Raw genomic sequence first — 20,846 nt, 5'->3', positions numbered from 1 at the left:
TATTGTTTTTGTTGCAGTCCCACTAAAAGTTTATGGCAAAAGAGTAAATGTAGAACAATTTAACTGGAGAGTCTCCTCCCCCATGCCAAGGTGAGAAAAATGTGTCTGCTGAGTTCTTGTTTGTAAGTACTTCTGGGAGAAATAGAAAATATGGATATGTTAGTTTCAACAGAGCCTTTAAAAAAATTTCAGGGTACTTTGTATTTATTAAAACTCTCCATGACATAAAGCTTTCTTTTTTCCCCCCAGCAACTGATGAGACCAGTGCCAAGATACTGAGGCAGTTTATACTTAGTAGGGTCACTTAGCATCTAGTCAGCTGGTCAGACACTGGGTCTGACAAATTGTGCATGCTTAATCCTGAATGTGTACACGAAAGGTATTTACTATATTTTATTTCATCTGTATTCCTAAATCAGTGTTGCACCTTTGTGAACAGAAATTCCAAAAAGTTTGTTTAAAATAAGTGCTGTACTTTAGCTCAAGAAATATTTTAAAAATTAAGCAATGACATACTAAACGGTATAGGAGTTTTTTGAATTAAAATTGTACAGTTATTTTATGATAAGTAGAGTAGTCAAGAAATAAAGTTTTATATTTCTAAAATTAACATGTGTATGACATTAAATGTTTTGTTTGTTTGCAGTGCTGGGGATAGAACCCAAGTCTTGCACATGCCAGGCAAGCACTCTACCACTGGGCTACATCCCTAATCCTGTGCAGTTTTCAGTTCAGCCACATAAAGGATCTCTAAAAGTTGCTTCACTTGGTTGGATGGAATTTAGGAAATTTTAGAAGTGTATTTCATTTTAATTTTTTTTTTTTTCTTTTTTTTTTGGTATTGGGGATCGAACTCGGGTCCTTCCGCTTGCGAGGCAGGCGGTGGAACCACTGAGCTAAATCCCCAGCTCATTTTAATAACCATATGGGTTAGAAGCACTCTATAGATGGATATATATATATATATATATATATATATATATATAGGTACCGGGGGTTGAACTCAGGACCTTGCACTTGCCAGGCAGTGCAGCATCACTGAGCTAAATCCCCAGCCCGGAAATAGACTCTATAAATCTTTGTGGTTGACTTAAAGTATTAATACAGTTTTGAGCTGGACGTGGTGGCACGCACACTTGGGTGGCTGAGACTAGAGGATCACCACAAGTTCGAGGCCAACCTGAACTGCATAGCAAGACCTTGTCTAAAAAAGAAAAAAAAAGAATTAATGCAGTTTTGAAAACTAGTTTATCTCAGCTTAATTTGTAAAAGGTGCTACTGCGGGATCCTGTCCTGTGCATTAGTACTTAAGGAAAGAAGCTGCCTTTGCTTGCTCACCTCCCTACCCCATTGCTTTTCTCCTCTTCTGTGAGCTGTCTCTACGCTGTCTCTTCTGTCTATACACTCTCTCCCTGCCTGCCCTTCATTACTCCCTCCAAAGCCATCAACATTTTACTCTGTGCTTTAGAAATGAAACATCATTGTAATTATTATCCCCAGTTTTGGACCCTCAGCCAGGATTTGGATAAGATAGCTTAAAGTCATTTGCAAAGTAACTGAATATTTGTGAAATGTTTTCTGTCTAGACTAAAGAAGAGAATAGAAAAACTCCTTTTTACCCGAGAAGTTGCTGCATTTTCTGATAGAGTGCAAGAGAAGCATAAAGGCTTATTTAACTAAGATAAGCTTTAACTTACTAGATTGCTCTCTGTAGTCCTAATCAGAGAAGAAAATGGACCTTTTGATGTTGCTAATTCCAAAAGTATTTTATTAATTAATGGAGAGGACTAGAATTTCTTCCTTTGGTTTGTCAGTTAAAAAATATGGTATGATTCCTTGTTATTATGTATTGATCCTTTTTAAAATTTTTTTTTGGTTTTTTTGAGACAGAGTCTTGCTATGTAGTTCAGGCTAGCCTTGAACTTACGGGCAATCCTCCTGCCTCAGCCTCCTAAGTGCTAGGATTACAGGCATGCACCACCACATCTGGCTAGAACCTTAACTTTATAGGATTTTAATAAACTTCTTTTTATGGAAATTTAAAGACATACAAAAGTAGAGCGAGTAATACACAAACCCCATGTATGTTTTACCCAACTTTGATAGTTATTAGCATGTTGCCAGCCTTTACCTATAGTGTATATAACATACTAAGAAAGTATGTTTTCAGACACTGTGCAAATAGGTGCATTGATGTACTCAAAGAAAAAGTGAGTGTGAGGATGTTAACTCCTTGTATACACTGCAGATTTAAACTGGTGATCCCGTCCAGGATAGTATTGTTTTCATTTGTCCTTTGGCTTATTGAAGATGTCTGGCCCACTATTAGCTTAATGAAGAACTCTGTCTGCAGGAGAGACTTTTTTCTTACCCCATCTATCTTTAGAAATTCTGAGATTATTAGTTTTTCAATTCACTGTTCTTAAAAATAAGTTGTATTTTTTTGTACATGTGCCTATCTGGGATTTTTTTAACAAGAGACCAGTATCGCTCATTTCTAGCATGTGAAGGGTACTACATGTTGCACAGGGTTATAAATCACTGGATCTTGCTTTGCACTTGGTATCTACTTGTGTACTTCTACACACTCTATTTCTATTTAACCCGAGTGTATGTATTCGGGAAAACGTGTTATAACTTGTAAAATAGTTTGTTGAGCGGGGAATTTTGACTGCCTGCTAACTTTAGACCTAGTAATGAGAGTTAGGAGTGGAACTTATTTGCGCCCTCGTCTGCTCTTCTGCTCCTCTTTGGACCTACTGGTAAGTTCTACAGGTGCCTGCAGTTGTGGGGCCTGCTCATTACTAGTCTCTATAAGGTGACGGTAGCCTTATTTCTGATTTTCTTTGGTTTTATTAGTTTAAATTAGACCCATAGGGGTAATTATTCTTCCCCAATGCAGGAGGAAGCTTAGTCAGTGAAGTTGTGGAAACCCCTGTGCACTGCAATGAAAATGTATCTTTAATGTTATGATGTTGTTTGGCATATTTCATGCAAGGAGCACACTTATTTAACAGGACCTTTAATAAGCTAGCCCTCTACCAAAGATAGATTTTTAAAAAATTATACTGAAGACTTTATAGTATTCCCTAGTAGAGTTCGTCTAGAATGGTGAAACCTTTCTAAAATAAAACTTATTCCTTTAACCGGTATTCATTTAAGTGGGTTTCTCTGTACTTGGTTTCCATGGAAATAGTGAATAGCTAACGTTATTTATAAGGTGGAAGTAAAATAGGGTGCCTAATGGGACCCCATGCTGCTTTGATAAAGAGACATAGGGAAAAAAATCCATGCTCATGGGATTTTTTTTTTTAAACAAGGTTAATGGAAGCCCTGATTTCAGTTTCTGTAACAGAACATATTTTTGATTTTAAAGGCTAACATTAATATCAAGCAAACAACTTCTTTTTGAGGTCTGTATTGCTTTCACTTTCAAGTTTTAAGACCACTTACCAGTGTGATTGAGGCTTTATGCTTCAGATTCCTGTTTCTTTGTGGTTTTTGTTTCAAAAGTTAAAATTCCCAGCATTATTGTAGTTGTTTCTCTTTGACGTTTCAAAGTACAGATAAAAAAGTAAATGTTCATTAATGATAGCAGTAATGATAAAGAATCCATAAGTCAGAGGATAGGTTGTTTTTTTTTTTAGTGTAAATTTCATGGAACCATTTTTAATGTTTAGGCCTTAAGTCAGGGTTCTTTGTGTTGCTAAACCTGTGTAGTCAGAGAGAAAAGCTTCTAATTTTCTTTGGGGATGGAAAGAGGAAAAATCTTAATTTCTCTTTCCCTTTTAAGAAGTGGATTGTTGCCAAAGCCTTTTAACTGAAATAACTGTTCATTCTTTTAGTCTTTGAAATGTGGATTTGGGATAAACCTTGGCTTTTTCTTCACTTCATCGGTAAGGCCCACTCTAGGTTTTCTAGGCCTATAGCAAAGCCTTGCATTTCTAAAGCTCCTTCAAGTGAAAGAATATCATCCCCTTTGTGTTTGTGTGTAGGGTGTGTGTGTGTGTGTGTGTGTGTGTGTGTGTGTGTGTGTGTGTGTTTTACTAATTTTTCCATAGCCTGAAAGGCACCTGCTCATTTTCCAGCCTGGTGAGTATAGTAGTGCTATATTGAGAGGGGAGGCAGGATGGAACACAATGAAGTGCTATGCTTTTTATTTAGTTAGTTTTGGTCATCCTTGGCAGCTTGTGATCATTATCCGTTTGTCTGGAAGTACTCTGATTTTTCTTGGCTATCAATGCAGCAGGAGTTTTCTTATGTTTAAAAGCAAAGATATATTTTGGCTATACTTAGGCTAGCTCCAGCAGGGGAAGAGTTTTTGTTTATATGTGTGTGTGTGTGTGTGTGTGTGTGTGTGTGTGTGTGTTTCTTTGAATAAGCTTCTGGCTGTAGTTGTGTTTATTGTGCTTTAATTTATAAAAATTTGATTGTTTTAATCGTGTTAAATTTATTTTTATGTGAGATACTTTACCTGTAGCATTTCTCTAGTTTTCTTTATACAGGTTGATGTTATTTTATTAAATTGCTTTATTTATTTATTTTTTTTTAGTTTATCCTTTTCTTGTTATATTTTTTAAATTTGGTGTTTACCAGTGACCTTGCTTGGTGTCTTTTATTTGAATTATCTTTGTGCTGTAGAGACATAGGAATTTGGGTCTATTTTCCCATTTTTGAGAGAAGAAGTCCCAGTAGTTGCAGTTAGTGCAGTAGAAAGGGTTTTCACAGATGCAGTGCTGGGCATTCTTCCTCCTCCTTGGTGCTTAGGGTTTGCATTCAGAACTCCCATTAGTGTTAATAGGAGGCACTTGCTTAAATCCCTGTACACCAAGATAAGCCCAAACTCTTTTATAATGCCTTGTAGATACTGAGTTGTTTTTTTGTTGTTGATGGGAGGAGTTTTGGCCTTAAGATTAGCTGAGTATTAGGATACAGTTGAGTTGTCTTGGGATATGAAGTGATTTACTGAGTCTGATCTGCAATTAAGTTTTCATTATGATTAGACTCAAAACACACTCAGTTCTGTGAGGTGTAGAAGCTTGTGAATAAGGATTTTTGTACTTTATAGCATGATGAAGCAAGATTTCTCTTTTTTTGTTTACTACTACTCAGCCATAAAATAAATTATTTTAATGGCTTTTCTACATATTGTAAAGGGACTTAATACATTTTTCTTTTTTAACTTAGAAGCCTTCCTACCATTACTCTGACCCCCAAGTCTTGTCAGCTAGTACGGCCCACATTTTTCAGTCATGTAGAAGTTAATATGCACTGTTTTAGAGTTTAGACACTTTATCACTAGTCAAGTGTGAAATGATCACTATTACTACACCTGTCTGTGAATGGGATTTTTATTATTTTTATTTGTATATAGTCTAATGGAAGTATTCCTAGATTGAGAGCTGTCAGTCTCAGTTTTAGGTTTTGTCTCATTATTTTTATAGATTTTTAGCTAGTCATCTAAACTTCTTGAACCTATGTTCCTCTCTGAAATGAAGGTGTGGATCATGTAATCTGAAAAACCCATTCTAGTTTTAGGCTGAGGGCCCACTCTCCTAGGTACCAGAGAAGTAGAGCACTGTAAGGTAGGCAGTGGTTCCTAATCTTGGCTGCCCATCAGAATCTTCTAGGGCAACTTAGGAAAATAAAACAAACAATATCTGGGCTCCAAGTTAGATACACTGAATTCAGAATCTTTAAGAGGAGAGCCTGGGAATCTATATTTTTTGAACTTTATTTGTGATCCCTATTTAGGATTGAGAACTACTTGTACAGCGTATTCTGTGTGTGTGTGTGTGTGTGTGTGTGTGTGTGTGTGTTTGTTCATATGTGTGTGTGTATTTATCCTGTCTGAAAATTTAAAAAGTGGGGGGACCTGGGGATGTAGGTCAGTGGAAGACCTTGGTTTTAGTCCCTAGTACCAAGCAGACACACACATGAAAGATGATGGTGAGTTGTGGTTGAGACAAACGGTCAAAGTCAATGTATTCTGAAGGTAAAGGCAACTTGGTTAGCTTTGGATTGGATGTGGGATGTAGAAGCAGGAGGCTGATGACTCATCATTTTTGACCTGAAGGAATGAACTCATCATTTATTGAGAGGAGAATGAGTCTGAGGAAGCAGTTGAGGGATAGGTAGTCAGGAGTTTAGTTTTGGATTTCTGGAGCTTGAGATATCACTTTGACAAATGTTGAGTGGGTCATTGGGTATATGAGTTTGGGATTCAGGGAAAAATCTGGAAAAAGAGTGCCAGAGAGGTTATGGGGGAAATCAGGGTGGTGTCCTGAGAGCCAAGAGAAGGAAGGGTTTCAAATAGGAAAGAAGGGTCGAACAGATCATAAAATTCTGACTGAACAATGAAGCAAGGACTGAGACTTTCCAAGTGACTTTAGCCAGAAAGTGGTCCTTGGTGGTCTTGACAGGAATGGAGGGAGGCAGAAGCCCTAGTGGAATGGGCTGGCTATGGAACTAGAGAAGAGTAAGAGATGGAAAGTGTAGTTGGCTCTTTCCAGGAGCTTTGTGGTAAGTGGGAACATCGGGATAATTGCCAGAGAAAGATCCGGTGTCAGAGGAGTTGTTTGTCTTGGAGTGAGTCCTCATTTATTTTATTTATTTATTTATTTATTTATTTATTTATTTTTTGGTACCGGGGATCGAACTCGGGTCCTTGCGCTTGCGCAGCAGTCCTCATTTATTTTTTAAGATAGGAACAAAACGATTTAGTGATGACAGGAGGGAAATAGATGGTTCTTGAGGTTAAAGGAAGAAGTGCTAGAGGGACGTCCATCAGAGGGGTGGGGACCGAGGGATGGCTGTGCTCTTGGGCCTAAAGGGTTTAATCTCATTAAGTGGGGTCCTACATTTTCCGCTGACCACTTACTGGCGTTTTCAGATGTATTATACAATACTTTCTGTTGGAAGTTACGACAGATAAAAAGCAGTAAAGGCATTGTATATAAAACTTAGCTATTGGACTATTGTCAGCTTAGTATAGTAGGGGAAGAGAGGAGATTGAATCTTCTGGGTAAGGTGACATTTTAAAGTATCTTTGAATGATAATTATCTGTGCTATTCTAGTCCCTTATCAAAATTTATGATTGAGCACAGGCTATAAATTTAATCGTTTGAATTTTTTAGTGAGGTGAATTAAATTTTAGCCTAATTTAAAATGATCTAGTATTAAACCTTTTCTTTGCAAAATTTGTTTATTTAATATAGATTCTTTATATACAACCTTTTAGATACTTTATAAAAAGTACATGAGAAGTGATTATTAATATTCCTATTTATAATATCTCAAATTTCATAACCATATCAGAAAACTGAATGATTTATTTCTTTGCCAGCTCTAATTAAAGTAGCTACCTGTGAAGTTTTGGAGAGGTGAACAAGTCTTCAATTTGCAAAAAAGTGGTGTGAAGTTACGTTAGCAAAAAACATTCAGCTCTAAAAGAAAAATAATTTCATTTACTACAGTTTACTTTTCTGAGTGTATTTTTCAAGAACAAATTTACACTTAAAATTTTTAAGCAAATAAAGTTTTGAACAACCTTAATTACAAGTATGAGATGTATGTGAAAAACAAATTAAGTAGAGTTCTAATCAGCTTAACATGAAGAAATCAGACTTGTGTTTTAGACTTAGATACAGTTTGTATATCAAGTATTATTGCTACTCAGCATTATTAAGTTAAGAAATAAAATATTGGCTTTTCTTCTTTTATCAGTTTCCAAGTGTAGCCATTTAATCAGTCTTCAGAAGAAACGTTTTGGGGGTTCAAGCACAGTGTATGAGAATCACTAGTCCTTAGTTCCAACACTCTAGAAGTTTGAGGAAGGAGGATTGCATGTTTGAGCCCTGCCTGAAAAACTTGGTGAGACCCTGTCTCAAAAATTAAAAGGAAAAGAAAAGGGCTGGGGATTTAGCTTAGTGTGAAGGCCCTGGGTTCAATCCTCAGTATTGCCCCCCTCAAAAAAGAAGAGAATTACTAGTCTTAGAAATAATTCACTCTTTTGGTCTATGTGAATCTTTTTTGCAGATCTAATCAAAGCTGTGGACCCTCTTTGAACACTGTACATGGGCTCATATGTACAGAATTTAGTACCATTGCAGTGACAAACCTCACTGAAGCCCACTCATGGGTATCCCTTAGGGGTAAAGAATTTCAGGTTTTAAAACCTGCCCGAGATGACTTATGTGATTTTTCTTTAAAACATTAAAGTGCAAACTTTTCCAAAAGTGTTTCCCCGAGATTATTGTAGTTTGTTTCTTCTAAGAGTAACTCCTGCTGCAACTTAAGCGAAAGTGAAGGGTAGTGGAAAAGTGAGCTCAGTCAGAGGAACCTCAGGGTCTGTAAGCTCTCGTCTAGCTTCACCACCAACTCAGCTTCAAAGGAAGCTGAGTAACCTTTGAAAAAGTCGCTTAACTTCTAGGGCGCCCCTTTCCTATGTGACATCTCCAGTCCCTATAAGCACTTTTATGAGCAGTTTCATGGTATTGTGGCTTCATGGTAAAACTCTTCATTAGTTGAGGACTGTGTCTGTGCTATAGAATTTTGGAGATAATGCTCTGGAGGTAAAGTATCTCCATACATTGTGCTGCCAAACTGAATGTGACTTTTGAGAAAAGTCCATATGATCATACTTTCTCAGATGCTATATAAATAGAAGTTAAAATCCCATATTATCCTGATCACTTTGAGTTTGTACATATTTATAATTCTGGGTATATGCTTTTGTCGATTGTATGTATTATAATTATCTCCAATTCTGTGGCTTTTTCACTGTCACTAGTTTTTGTTGTGGTTTTGTTTTGTTTTGGATTGATAGAAATTCTTAATTTTAGTTTAGTCCAGTTTATCAGTCTTTACCTAAAATTTACTTCCTTGTCAACAATACAGATAAAGATAGTTTTAGAAAGTCATTCACGTAACAAACAGTGCTGTGAGAGATAGATGCATGTGAGTTATCCCTACCCCGAAAAAGCTAAAAGGAAAGTCCTCCTAGAGAAAAGGAGCCTCAGACAGACAGCTTAAGTGTCCATTCAGTCAGTTCATTAATTTAACAAACATTTATTATGTGCCTTGTATTATTTAGGATCTTTTGAGAGATACCGCATCCAATAGGTAACTCTAATGTTAGGAATCTACTTTGAATAATTGCATCACTATAGACTTTGTGTGATTTTTCTTTTAGTTGGGAATCATTCTAATCTTGTTGATTAAAATTATCATTTAGTTGGACCTAACAACTTTAAAAAAGACTCATGCTAAAGAAAAGGCAGGATAGAATAGCAAATTGAATTTTTCTTGCCTTTTTAAAAATTTTTTGAAACAGAGTCTTGCTATGTAGTTTAGGCCAGCCTTGAATTCACTATGTAGCCCAGGTGATCTTCCTGCTTTAGCCTCCCAAGTGCTGAGATTACAGGTGTGTGCCACCATGCCCATTGAATTTTTTTGTAAATGAATGCTAACTGGATGAGTTGGGGGCCTTTTAACTAATTTTACTCTTAGGTTTGATATGACTACAAACAAAGATTTATAATCTGGATGATGTGAAGATTTTTTGAAGTATCCCCTGAGGAAATGAGACATTATTGGAATCAGTCAACAAACATACTATGTTTAAAGCATAAGGAAGACACTTACGGAGCATGACATGTGGAGTTTAAGTAATTTAATGCTAAAATGTTAGGGGCAAAATTCCAATTTTTATTCCCTGATACTGGCTCGGGACACCAAAACCTTGATTTTCTTTCTGGCTTTATCACTAATTAGACATGTGGCATGGAGGGAAAAAAAAATTACTTTTGTGTATGTGGTTTACAATTTAAAGTGGTGCAGTATTATTAAGAATATAAATGAAAGTAGGGTGTGTAGGCTGAGGAGGAGGATCACTGTGAGTTCAAGGCCAGCCTGGACAACATAGTGAGATCCTGTCTCAAAAAACCAAAATCAATAAAGAATGTAAATGAAGAGTTCAAAATTCTGACTTGATTATATATTTACCTACATGTCTATTATTTTATGCATTATATAATGCTGTGAATTTTAAAGCCTATGTAAGACAAATGCATTTCAAGATTAACTGAAAAATGATCTTTTAAGTGGACTAAACTGTACTGATGATGCTAGTTTGATTTGTTGATATAAAGCAGTAAACGTTAAAGGTCATTTGTGGGGAATGCGGATGTAGTTGTATGTTATTTAGATGTGATGTATATCATTTCTGTTTATTTCTTAGAAAAAAAACCCTGTTGATTATAGTTGAACCTCAAACAACATGGGTTTGAACTGCCCAGGTCCACTTACATGTGGATTTTTTTTTTTTGAGATTTGTAACAATTTGAAAAACTGACAGTTGAATAATACATCCTAGAAGTACTGAAAAAATTTTTAGAAAAATGTCACAAATGTGTAAGATATATGTAAATAAGTATTTTATCATTTGTTACTATTAAATATATACAAATCTAGTTAAAACATGAAACCATTTACAATCAAGAGAAATGTAAACACACATAGAGATGCAGTGTCAAACCATGCCTGCATAAATGAACTGTAGTACATACTGTACTTTTGGGATAGTCTCATAGGCACCTCCTGTTGCTGTGCAGTGTGAGAGCTCAAGTGTTGTGAGCATCTGCTGAAAACCCTGCGTGACACAAATCATCTCCGTGTGAACAGTTCGTCTCCAATTAATTGCTTATCTTTAGTTATCACCTGTATTTCACTGTATTTGTGTACATTATAGACAATGTATAAAATGTGTTAATTGACTCTATAAGTTTTTGAGGAGCCAAAAGTTATGTTCTGATTTTTTACTTTGGTGGGGAATTGTACTCCACACCCCCAGTTGTTCGCCGCCCCCCATTGTTCAAGCATCAACTGAACTTTCTTCTCCTTATCTTCAAAAACTGATAAAACCAAAATTTAACTGTTGTTGCATTCTTTCTTTGCTATAAAAACTTTTTTCTTTTTGCATTTTAACATTTGGAGGCTTGTGTTTCAGTTCTTTCTTAAAATTAGATAGAAATCTTTGAATCTTAAGCTTTTAATGAACAGGTCATAGATTTGTGGTCTAATTTCATTTTTTCCCCTCCTTCTGTTGTAGGGGGCTGGAGAGCTGAGGGAGAGCCAGTTTCCCCAAAATTGGTAAGTAACTTTGTCTAGGCAGGCAGAGTGTACTTGATCCTAGCTGGATAATAATTCAGATCTTCAGGCATTTTGTTGTTGTTTGCACAAAAAAGGCTTTTTCCCTGAAATGAGGCTTTGTTGTTTGCACTGACTGAAAGTGAATTTTTGTTTAATTTCTCACAGCCATCTCTCAAATGCATTTGTACTTCTCATACTATTGCTAGGCTTAGATGTTCCTGCATTGATAACCTGTTAAAATGTAAAGGTCCCCTTGGCCAAAAATGTCCTTAATGAAGTGGTTAGGGCTGACAATTTGAAAATCAGTAAATTCAGAAGTTAAGCTTCCCATTGTGTTTTATATTATTCACTACACTATTATATTTGATGGCCTTAGTATATATGTAAAATGGCTAGGTTAATGTAACTGTTGAGAATCGTGACTTTGAAATTCAGAACCATCAAGTTTTATATTCTTAGTATTAGATTGGCTTCATGTGTGATACCATGTTTTTAGTGAGTGTTGGTTTATATAATTATTTTTTTTGGTACCGGGGATCGAACTCAGGACCTTGTGCTTTCAAGGCAGGCGGTGGAACCACTGAGCTAAATCCCCGGCCCCGGCCCTATATAATTTTTAAAGAGGAAAAACTAAGAAGAGAGAGAAATATAACAGTGTAGGGCATTTTTTCCTAATATCTATTTTAATAGATTTTATAATGGCTTTAACTCATCACACTTAATCATTTCTTTGAATGTCTAATTCAAGATCAGAGATTATACAAGGCAGTCTAGTGACTAAGCATCAAGCAGTTATTAACCTTATTTGGAAAGTGTGTATTATGAAAAAAATTAAACAAGATAGCTGGAATAGTGTACTCCTCTAATGCAAGAGTGCTTTTTAAAAAATTCTCTCTCTCAAATAGAAATTAAATTAATGTAATAGGGTAGGTACAGTAGGTATTTGGTTAAGGTTTCTTTTTTTTTTTTTTTTTTTTTTTTTTTGGTACCAGGGATCAAACTTGGGTCCTTGCGCTTGTGCAGCAGGTGGCGAAACCACTGAGCTAAATTCCCGGCCCAAGGTTTCTTTTTGATAATTAATAGTCCTTGAGGTGTCTCTCTTACCTTTTTAGCGGTTGGGCTTTGAACATGAAAGGAAGACATTTGAACTGGCTAGCTGCATTTTACTTTTTAATTCTACTGGCCTTTCTCTTATGGAACCTTTTAAAATAAATAAACAAGATACTATAGCCCTTTTACTCTGTGGTGTGTTAGAATCATAGAATCTTAAGGGAATTTAAGGGCCTTTTTAATCCAGCCTTCTATCTTGTGTGGCAGTTTCTTTTTGTATATCCCTGACAAGTTGTTATTTACTTAGGTACATATTGATCACTACCTTTAAAAAATTAGGTAATTATTTTCTGTAATGTATTCTGAGAAACTCTAGTTCCACAGAAACTGAATAAATATTACCAAGGTGGGCTGGGGTGGGAGAAGGGTTCTGTGGTCAAATAATTTGGGAAACACTGTGTTAAACAAAGTTAAACAGGTTTCTTTACTGCAGGACTTCTCAGAACCTTTAATATGCTAATGTGCATTGTGAATCTCCAAGAGGGGGATATGATATGCAGCATTCTTGAATACTTCTAATGACAGGGAGCCCACTACCTCATAAGGTAACCCATTCCTTTTTTGTACAGCTCTAATCCTTAGTTCTTCCTTAATTGATTTGAAATCTATCTCCCATAAGTTCTATTATGTATTTATTGGTTATGCTGAGACCACCATGCCCTCCTGTGTTATCCTTTGTGTGGTATATATTTATAACATTCTGGCCAGGCTTGTCTAGATACCTTTTTACTTTTTAAAATCATTAACATTCTGGTAAATGTGGCAGCTAGTTCTAAAATCTTAGTCTCATTGTCACTATGCTGTTTTATACTTTACTCTCAGCCTCCTTCATTTTGAATTTCTATAAATGTAAGCCTTTAATTCAGCATTCAACTTGTTCAGTGTGGTTCAGACAGTTTCAGTGGACATGCTTGATTGGGAAGTAGAAGAATTCATGTATGCAGACAGCCTGGGCCCCAGAAGCTGAGGGTGAAACTGTTTTGGGTGAACACTAGCAGGGAGGGAGAGATGGAGACCGCTGCTGCAGACCCTTGGAGGAGCACCACGGAGCCCTGGACCATGTAGGTGTTCCTTTTCGGAAAAATGAGGACCTGCCCTATCCTCCCAAATCCGAACAGACAAGGGGAAGATAGATACTATCGTACAGCATTAACTATTTAAGAGTTTGGAAATATCTAACTAGCTGTGGTGATTTTTGTTAATAGCTGTCATACCAGGGTTTGAGCATAATAACCTTACCAGATTCAAAGGGGGGTTGGCCTCTAACATTAGGGGGCTGCTGGGCTCTCATGGAGGAGCATTTTCTGTTAATCTGTGACATGTCACCAAAGAAATACCATCATGAAAACAAGGCAGGGTGTGTTGAAAATTTCCTAAACAATAAGAGAACAGTAAGTTTTTAAATGTCATTTGATTCATGTTAATAAAGGTTAACTTCTTCAATAAGTATAAAATCATTGTATTATTTTTAGCATCCATGGTAATTTTTTAGAACCACTAGTTTTGTCTCATTGTATGCTAGATACAGATTTAAGAAATATTCTGGGGCCAAGGATGTAGCGCAGCAGCGCAGTGCCTACCTGGAAGGCATTAGGTCCTGAGTTCGAGCCCTATCACCCCCAGCCCCACGAAATATTCTGCGAAGGTGTACTAATAAATATAAAAACTTGAAAAAAAAGGGAATATTTTGCACAGAATGAAACCTGGTGTTTGAATATCAGTCTTTGGACAAGATATAAGGATACATAGATCTGTCATGACTTCACTTTTTCCTACTTAAAAACGATTAGGCCTTCTTTAAACGTGTCTGAGAATATGGACAGAGGGATTTTACGACAAAGAATTGGTATAGAGACTGGCAAGCTGTTTTTAGGAACAGTCGGAGGTACAGTCTGCTACATACTTAACTGTTAGTTAAAGTGACTTGGTTATCCAGTAGAGTTTTTTTTTTTTGGTACCGGGGATCATACTTGGGTCCTTGTGCTTGCAAGGCAGGCGGCGAAACCACTGAGCTAAATCCCCAGCCCCTATCCAGTAGAATTTTGAGGAGCAAGGTTTGTGTCAACTTAGTAACAAAGCAAAATATTTCTTAGCAGTAAAACCAGAATTAATGGTTTTCCTCCAAATTATCATAATCAGTAAAAGACCTTGACATGACATATCTCCAGGCAAAACTATTCAGAAACGTACTTAAAGCCCTCCTCCTTTAGAGACTGAGAATAGCATAGCCTACACTCTTGCTAAGATGAGGTAGGTTGAGAAGTTTTATTACAGAGTTTGAACGCAAAGTTTTAGTACAGAATTTGAAGAGTTAACTGTGTAGGAATAGCATAACTTTACAATTTCCAAGGGGCTTTCATACAACAGTCCTATGAAGTAGGTGATACTAGTTTCCCCATAACAAACATCCTCTGAGGGTGAGAGTACTGTAGTCACATTGTGACTAAGTGAAATGTGAAGTAGGTTTTATTTGTTTGCATTTTGGGGGACAATAAATGTTCTTCATAGTTATCATAACTGCAGTTGCTTCTTGGCCTTTTGGCTAAGATCAAAGTGTAGATAGTGCAACTGCATTTTTTAGTGAGGGGTGTTTTTTTGTTGTTTTTTTTTTTGGCATTGGGGCTTGAACCCAGCACCTTCATGTGGAGCTATATTGCCTGCCTGCTTGGTCCCCTCCTTCCTTTATTTATCAAGAGGTGGTCATAAGTTGCCAAATTACCCAGGCTGCGCTGGAACATGTAATTGTCCTGCCTCAGCCTCCCAGCGTTCACCATCATACTCAGCTTTTTAGTGGGATTTGATTATTGCTTTTATTTGGTTTATGAGGATATTTGTTTCCTTGCTTGTGTGTATAGCTTTTATGCTTTGTGTTTTGTTATTTAGAGGTATGAGGCCCGGTGGCTTGATATGTATGGTTTAGAAGAGTGTAAACACTGGCCTGTTATGCTAGGCAAGTATCCGTTTTGATGGTGGCATGCAGCTACTGCGTGGTAGACGGTATTATACCTGAATAAAGTGTGTCTATTGTTTTGTAAGTTCTTACGGTTATTTATAACTTACTAAAATTGATCAAAATATAATAAGTCATTTTCACAGATTTAGAAATAATGCTGCTTTAGATGGTATAAATTGCCTGAGATAGTATTCAGATGATGGCTTCATGAGTTGTCTAAGGTCCCAAAATGTTTCTTAAAATAGCCAATATGTTCTTGCCTTACCTTTGTAAACTATAAATACATGTTTTTAATTTGTTCCTTTAGGCAGAAACTGGTCTCTTACAGTCACCATCCAGAAGTAGAATTTTCTGGGTTGGCAGTGTAGCTCAGCGGTCGAATGTTTTACCAGACATGTACAGATCGCTAGGCTCAATCCCTAGTACTATAAACAGCCAAACAAACACCAGAAGGAGGATTTTAAATGAAAGTTCTAATCCTTAATAAGTTTTTCTATAAATAATCACTACCTTTTTTAACCCTTCAGTTTTATTTTGAAATAAAATGGATAATTGGCATTTAGAGTCCTTGCCAAATAAAACTTCATGCCTTTGTATGTCTCTAATAAGCAGACAACAGTCTGATGGAGCAAGTGAAAACTGTCAGCTCCTCATTAACTTGAGTTTTGGGCTTATTAACGTGCAAGGCGCTCTTTGACATTTAGAATCTCCAGGTTAAACCCTGCTTCTGCGTTTTCTTTTCCTGAGCATTTTGCTTGATCAGTACAAAATTGTCTGATGCTTTATCTATCCATCCTCACTTAACTTTTTTTTTCTATTTAAAAAGAAACAGGTATTTTTACACAACATTTTGACAATATCATTACCCCCCGAAAGAAGAAATAGTGTAAATAACTCCCAGTGTTACCATCCACTGATAACCATTGACAAATTCGAAAGTGTTACTGAACACAAATTCTAGAAGTTCACAGTATTGTTATTTTTATACGTTTTCAGTTTGATAGACAAAACTTAGCTTCTTAAAATGTATATTTCCCATTGCTATTGAAGATAGATGTTTTTCACGTGTGTTGGTCATTGTTTTTTCCATTTCCATGAATTACTTTTCCACAGATTTTTGTTAATAATTTGTGAGAGACCCAACATGAACTCTTTGTCAAGTATATTGTAAGTTCTCCATGTTTTTAACCTATTATTTGTTTCCTTAGCTTTTATGGGTTCACTTGAGCTGTGGTGATAATAGGTGAACACCAGAAGAATAAAATATCCCTGCTGGGCGTGGTGGCTCATGCCTGTAATCCTAACACTTGGAAGGCTGAGGCAGGAGGATCGCTGCGAGTTTGAGGCCAGCCTGGGCTATATAATGAGTTCAGGGCCATCCTGAACTACAAAGAGAGACCCTGCCTCAAAAAACCAAAAAAAAAAAAAAAAAAGAATAAAATATGCCTTTCTGGTTTTTTGTTTTGTTTTGTTTTTTGGTACTGGGGATCAAACTCAGGACCTTGCGCTTGCAAGGCAGGCGGTGGCAACACTGAGCTAAATCCCCGGCCCGCCTTTCTGTTTTTGAAAATATTTCTTCAACTTCAGGTGATTCTTAATTTAATGTAAATTATAAGTAATCATTTTTGGACACATTTTCTGGTGGAATCTTTCAGAAATTAAAACCTCATACTGTTTTCAAAAGGAACTGTATTATATGTTAAGAACTTGTGTAGGGACATTAGTGTTTAAAATTAAAAGGACTGTGTAATTTTAACAGCAATTACATGTAGAGTAAGCTTATATGACAGCAAAATCTGGTGTAAGTCAGTCAGTAAGTCTGTTATTTATTTATTATAGTTTCAAAGATTTCAAAAATATAAATAGCCAAAATACCCAGGTTTGTTCATCAGAATATGTCTCTCTGTCTCCAAATTCTCTTAAATATACTATCATTATGAAAGTTTTTGGTTAACAGTATCATATACAGTAAATCTTTCCTAGCTTCCACAAATTAACTTTGAAGGAATTTTTGGGAGTTTATTCTTTTTGGAGTTAGAATATTTTGTTATTATGCAGTGTACCATATAAGCCCTAGAGGAAAGATTGTCACTCATCTTTTAAGCAAATAGAATGAAAACTAATATTCATAAGAATTTATTCTGTAGTTAATGATTCCATTATAACTCTGTTAAAACAGTTTTCAGAGGACTTTGAAAACTTAAGTAAATGTGTACTTTATCTAGAAGTAAATTTTTAGAAAATGAGAGCATTTTGACTCTCATTGTATTGGTATAACACAGTGGCTCTTAGGGCTTTGTGGTCGTTTCTTGCCTTAATGTCAAAAAGCTGCTGTTGCAGCAAGTTTTACAAGTATAGGGAAAAAAAGAGATTTGAGGTAAACTTTAAATTTATTTGAGCAATAAAAGGCTTTTGCTTTGGAAGAGTTCCTAGAATCAGTTTAAGTTCACATTGAAAAGAAGAAAAAAATTAAAGGAGAAATTAGCACTTTAATTTAAAGTGTGCTACTGGTCAGGTTTTGTGTCGGTATTTATTGTCACAAATTAGACTTTGACACTATCTCCATACGCATTTATACGTAGCCGCAGATGCACTGGCAGGTTTGGGAAGATAGTGATGTCCGGTGTAAAGCAGGAAACGTATTTCATTAGACCACACCAGGTAGATTCTTCATAGTATGCAGCACGGTGCTGAGCATGCAGTGGTTGCTTAGATGTATTCATAACCATGACTTGTTATTGTTTTTCTTTTCTTAGTTATTTGAAGTGTTCTGTAGGCAGGTACTCAAAGAATGAAACCCCAAAAGTTTTGGTACTGAATTGTTTCGGAAAAAAAGTCTGGGGTTTTTTTCCCGTGTTAAAAAAAAAATCAAATATTTTTTGACTAACTTATTTAACACAAATATTTTCTTGATTCCTAATATAATGGTCCAAAACATTTTGTGATCTCTACAGCTGCAGCAAGAAGAGTTTGTTATTTTAAACGGAAGCTGAAGAAACTATAGAATTAGCAGACATAAGAGAAAGTGGACAAGGTAGAGAATGGAGTTGCAAACTCTCCAGGAGGCTCTTAAAGTGGAAATTCAGGTTCATCAGGTATGTTGCATTATTGGCTTCTCCCACATTGTGTTATTAAAGAACTAAAATTAGTAAACAGGCCCATTTCTGGATTTAGTGCAATTTTCAAATCATCTTCAGGACAGTTGTCCAGGATTCATGTCATTTGCCTTTCATCGGTATTCAACTAATGCCCTGATACTACTTTTAAGGACCTTAACAGGAGCTGGGTGTGGTGGTATACAGCTGTACAGCTTCATGTCCCAGGCCATCCTGGGCCATCCAGGGAGAGCCTGGCTCAGAACAGGAGAAAGGTTGGGGATGTAGCTCAGTGGTAGAATGCCTTGGAGTTTAATCCCTAGTACCACCAACCCCCAGAGGTATTACAAAAAACACCTCTTTTTTTGCTTATCTTGGTGGGGGGCATTCACTTGAAGAACTGTTTTCATGTGGTAGAACTCTCATGTTTGAAATAGTGAGACTTGTTTAGCTCAACTACCATGTATCACCGTATACAGTAAAGTCTTGACTCATCTTTTGACTCAATTTAGACCTTGATCCCAATCTTTGATAAAGATTCCTTTCATGGATATTACATTTTAAAATTTCATAATTCTTAACTCACCTTATGTGCCTAAATAAACTTAAAAAATATATAATTATAAAATGTATATATAAATAAATTGTTATAATTGTGTAATATGTTTCTATCATGCAATCATTGTCTTAATAAAATAATTTCATGTATTGATATATGAATATATAATAAACATAAGACAAAAGCTATCCATAAATAATTAAATTATTAACATTTATTGTGTAAACACTGTTTTGTGCCTTTTTTTTAACATTGCTTGGGCATTTATTAGGCTTAAGACACACAAATACACACATAATCTTTGGTACTCAAATGATGATGAACTGATTAATTTTAAATTTGAATGTGTAGTAATTTGGGATATGGGAGTCAAGAGAGGGAAACTACTTGTTTTTTTGGTTTTTGTTTTGGCCATGTTGTCGATTGAAATCAGGGCTTTATATTTATACATGCTAGACCAGTGGTTTACCTATCAGCTACATTCTGATCTGGGAGCTACTTTTTAAAGTTTTGTTGGTACCAGGGAATGAACTTGGGACCTTGCGTTTGTGAGGCAGGTGGCGGAACCACTGAGCTAAATCCCGGCCTTGGGAGCTACTTTTTAAAGTTGTTTGTTCTTAAGTACAGTTTCTTTTTTTTAATCTGAATAATTTAGCATTAATTTTTGAAGTTCTTGGAAGATAGCTTAGATTTTTGACATCTACTAGATTTATACATTGCCCAGAGTTAACATGGATGAAAACTTATAGGAAAGCTTCAAAGGCGTTTTATGTACGCACGCATACACACACACACCACATTTATATATAAAATATAATTTTAAAAACATGAAATCTATATGTGCAGAAATCCCTGCCACTGCTTTGGACCTTGTTAAACTTTCCTCAAAGGCAGTGTATCTTATACAAGTGGGCTTCTTTTATTATATTTAATTTGTACATGTTTTATTTTATGTGGCCTAATTTTAGTATTAACTGAAGAGAATAAAAATTTGTTTACAAAAACAAGCTTATGTTTTTCCTGGATGAAAGTGTTTTAACATAGAAGTGTGTTGAATACCCAGTTCATCTCAATGGCAAATAACAAAAGTTAAATTCAGTATTTATTTAAGGCTGACAACATCATAGAATGAATTTTGGAAATACAGTAATTAGTCTGAAATTTCTGTGTATCAATGATAGTTTTTTTTTTTGTTTTTTTTTTGGTACCAGGGATTGAACTCAGGTCCTTGCGCTTGCGCAGCAGGCAATGAAACCACTGAGCTAAATCCCTGGCCCACAATGATAGTTTTTTGATATTGTGTGTGATTTTTGTAGTTTTTCCTTCTCAAGAAATTTTGAGATTGCCAGGTTAACATTATGCTTTTAGTTTCTCCTCACTAGATACAGACATGCCCCAAATAAACTTTTCTTGAAAGACTTATGACCTAAATTGAACTTAGTTACTAAATTAAATATAATTCTTCAGTATTATTTTGTTTTATATTTTGAATTCATGCATACCAAATTTATAAACAATACAATTAAGAAAAATTTAATCTCCAGTTTTTAAGTCTAGTTAAAAATTAAAAATTATATTTGTTGACTTAAATGGGATACAGTATTCTTTTTAAATTTACCGGCTGATGATTTAGCTCAGTGGCACCTCGCCTGCCTTGAAAGTGCAAGGTCCTGAGTTCAATCCCTGGTACCACACTCACCAAAACAAAAAATTAAATAAATAAATAAATTTACCCTGAACTCTCAATATTCATACTAAACTATCAGTCTGTTTCCATGTATATTTAGCTGGGGGTTTTTTTTAGCATAAACTTAATAGATTTTGTGTTCATCTTTAATTCATATACAATACTTTATGTAATAATAAACATTTATTTCTATGTCAAAATATTTAAAGCTTTCCTATAAGTTCTCATCCATGCTAACTCTGGGCTCTATGCAAATCTAGTAGATGTCAAAAATGCCAAAATATTTTAAC

At 35.7% G+C, this 20,846-nt stretch overlaps 1 protein-coding gene across 29 annotated transcripts in view; it reads left to right on the top strand.

The window, feature by feature from the left end:
• The window catches only part of Phf21a (PHD finger protein 21A), a 196,278-nt gene that overhangs the window by 16,666 nt on the left and 158,766 nt on the right, over positions 1 to 20,846 (top strand). For 14 of the 29 annotated variants that reach the window (XM_087205686.1, XM_087205685.1, XM_021264267.2 and 11 more), the window contains exons 3-6: positions 18 to 90; positions 11,112 to 11,152; positions 12,696 to 12,807; positions 18,170 to 18,310. Coding sequence is in view for 25 of the 29 variants with exons in the window: in XM_021264267.2 (XP_021119926.1) it covers positions 18,257 to 18,310 (54 nt within the window). In the remaining 4 variants the exon portion in view is untranslated. Of the gene's footprint in view, positions 1 to 17; positions 91 to 249; positions 380 to 646; positions 682 to 1,036; positions 2,763 to 11,111; positions 11,153 to 12,695; positions 12,808 to 18,169; positions 18,311 to 20,846 lie in introns of those variants that run through there. The other 15 variants (XM_087205678.1, XM_087205690.1, XM_087205683.1 and 12 more) reach the window with 6 other exon arrangements.

Source organism: Heterocephalus glaber, unplaced genomic scaffold (assembly GCF_053883595.1).
Source record: "Heterocephalus glaber isolate CG9 unplaced genomic scaffold, H.glaber_assembly_v1.0 deba00000594, whole genome shotgun sequence".
NCBI classification, from domain to species: domain Eukaryota; kingdom Metazoa; phylum Chordata; class Mammalia; order Rodentia; family Bathyergidae; genus Heterocephalus; species Heterocephalus glaber.
Note: the sequence above shows the minus strand (reverse complement) of the source record. Positions and strands in the feature narration are given on the sequence as shown.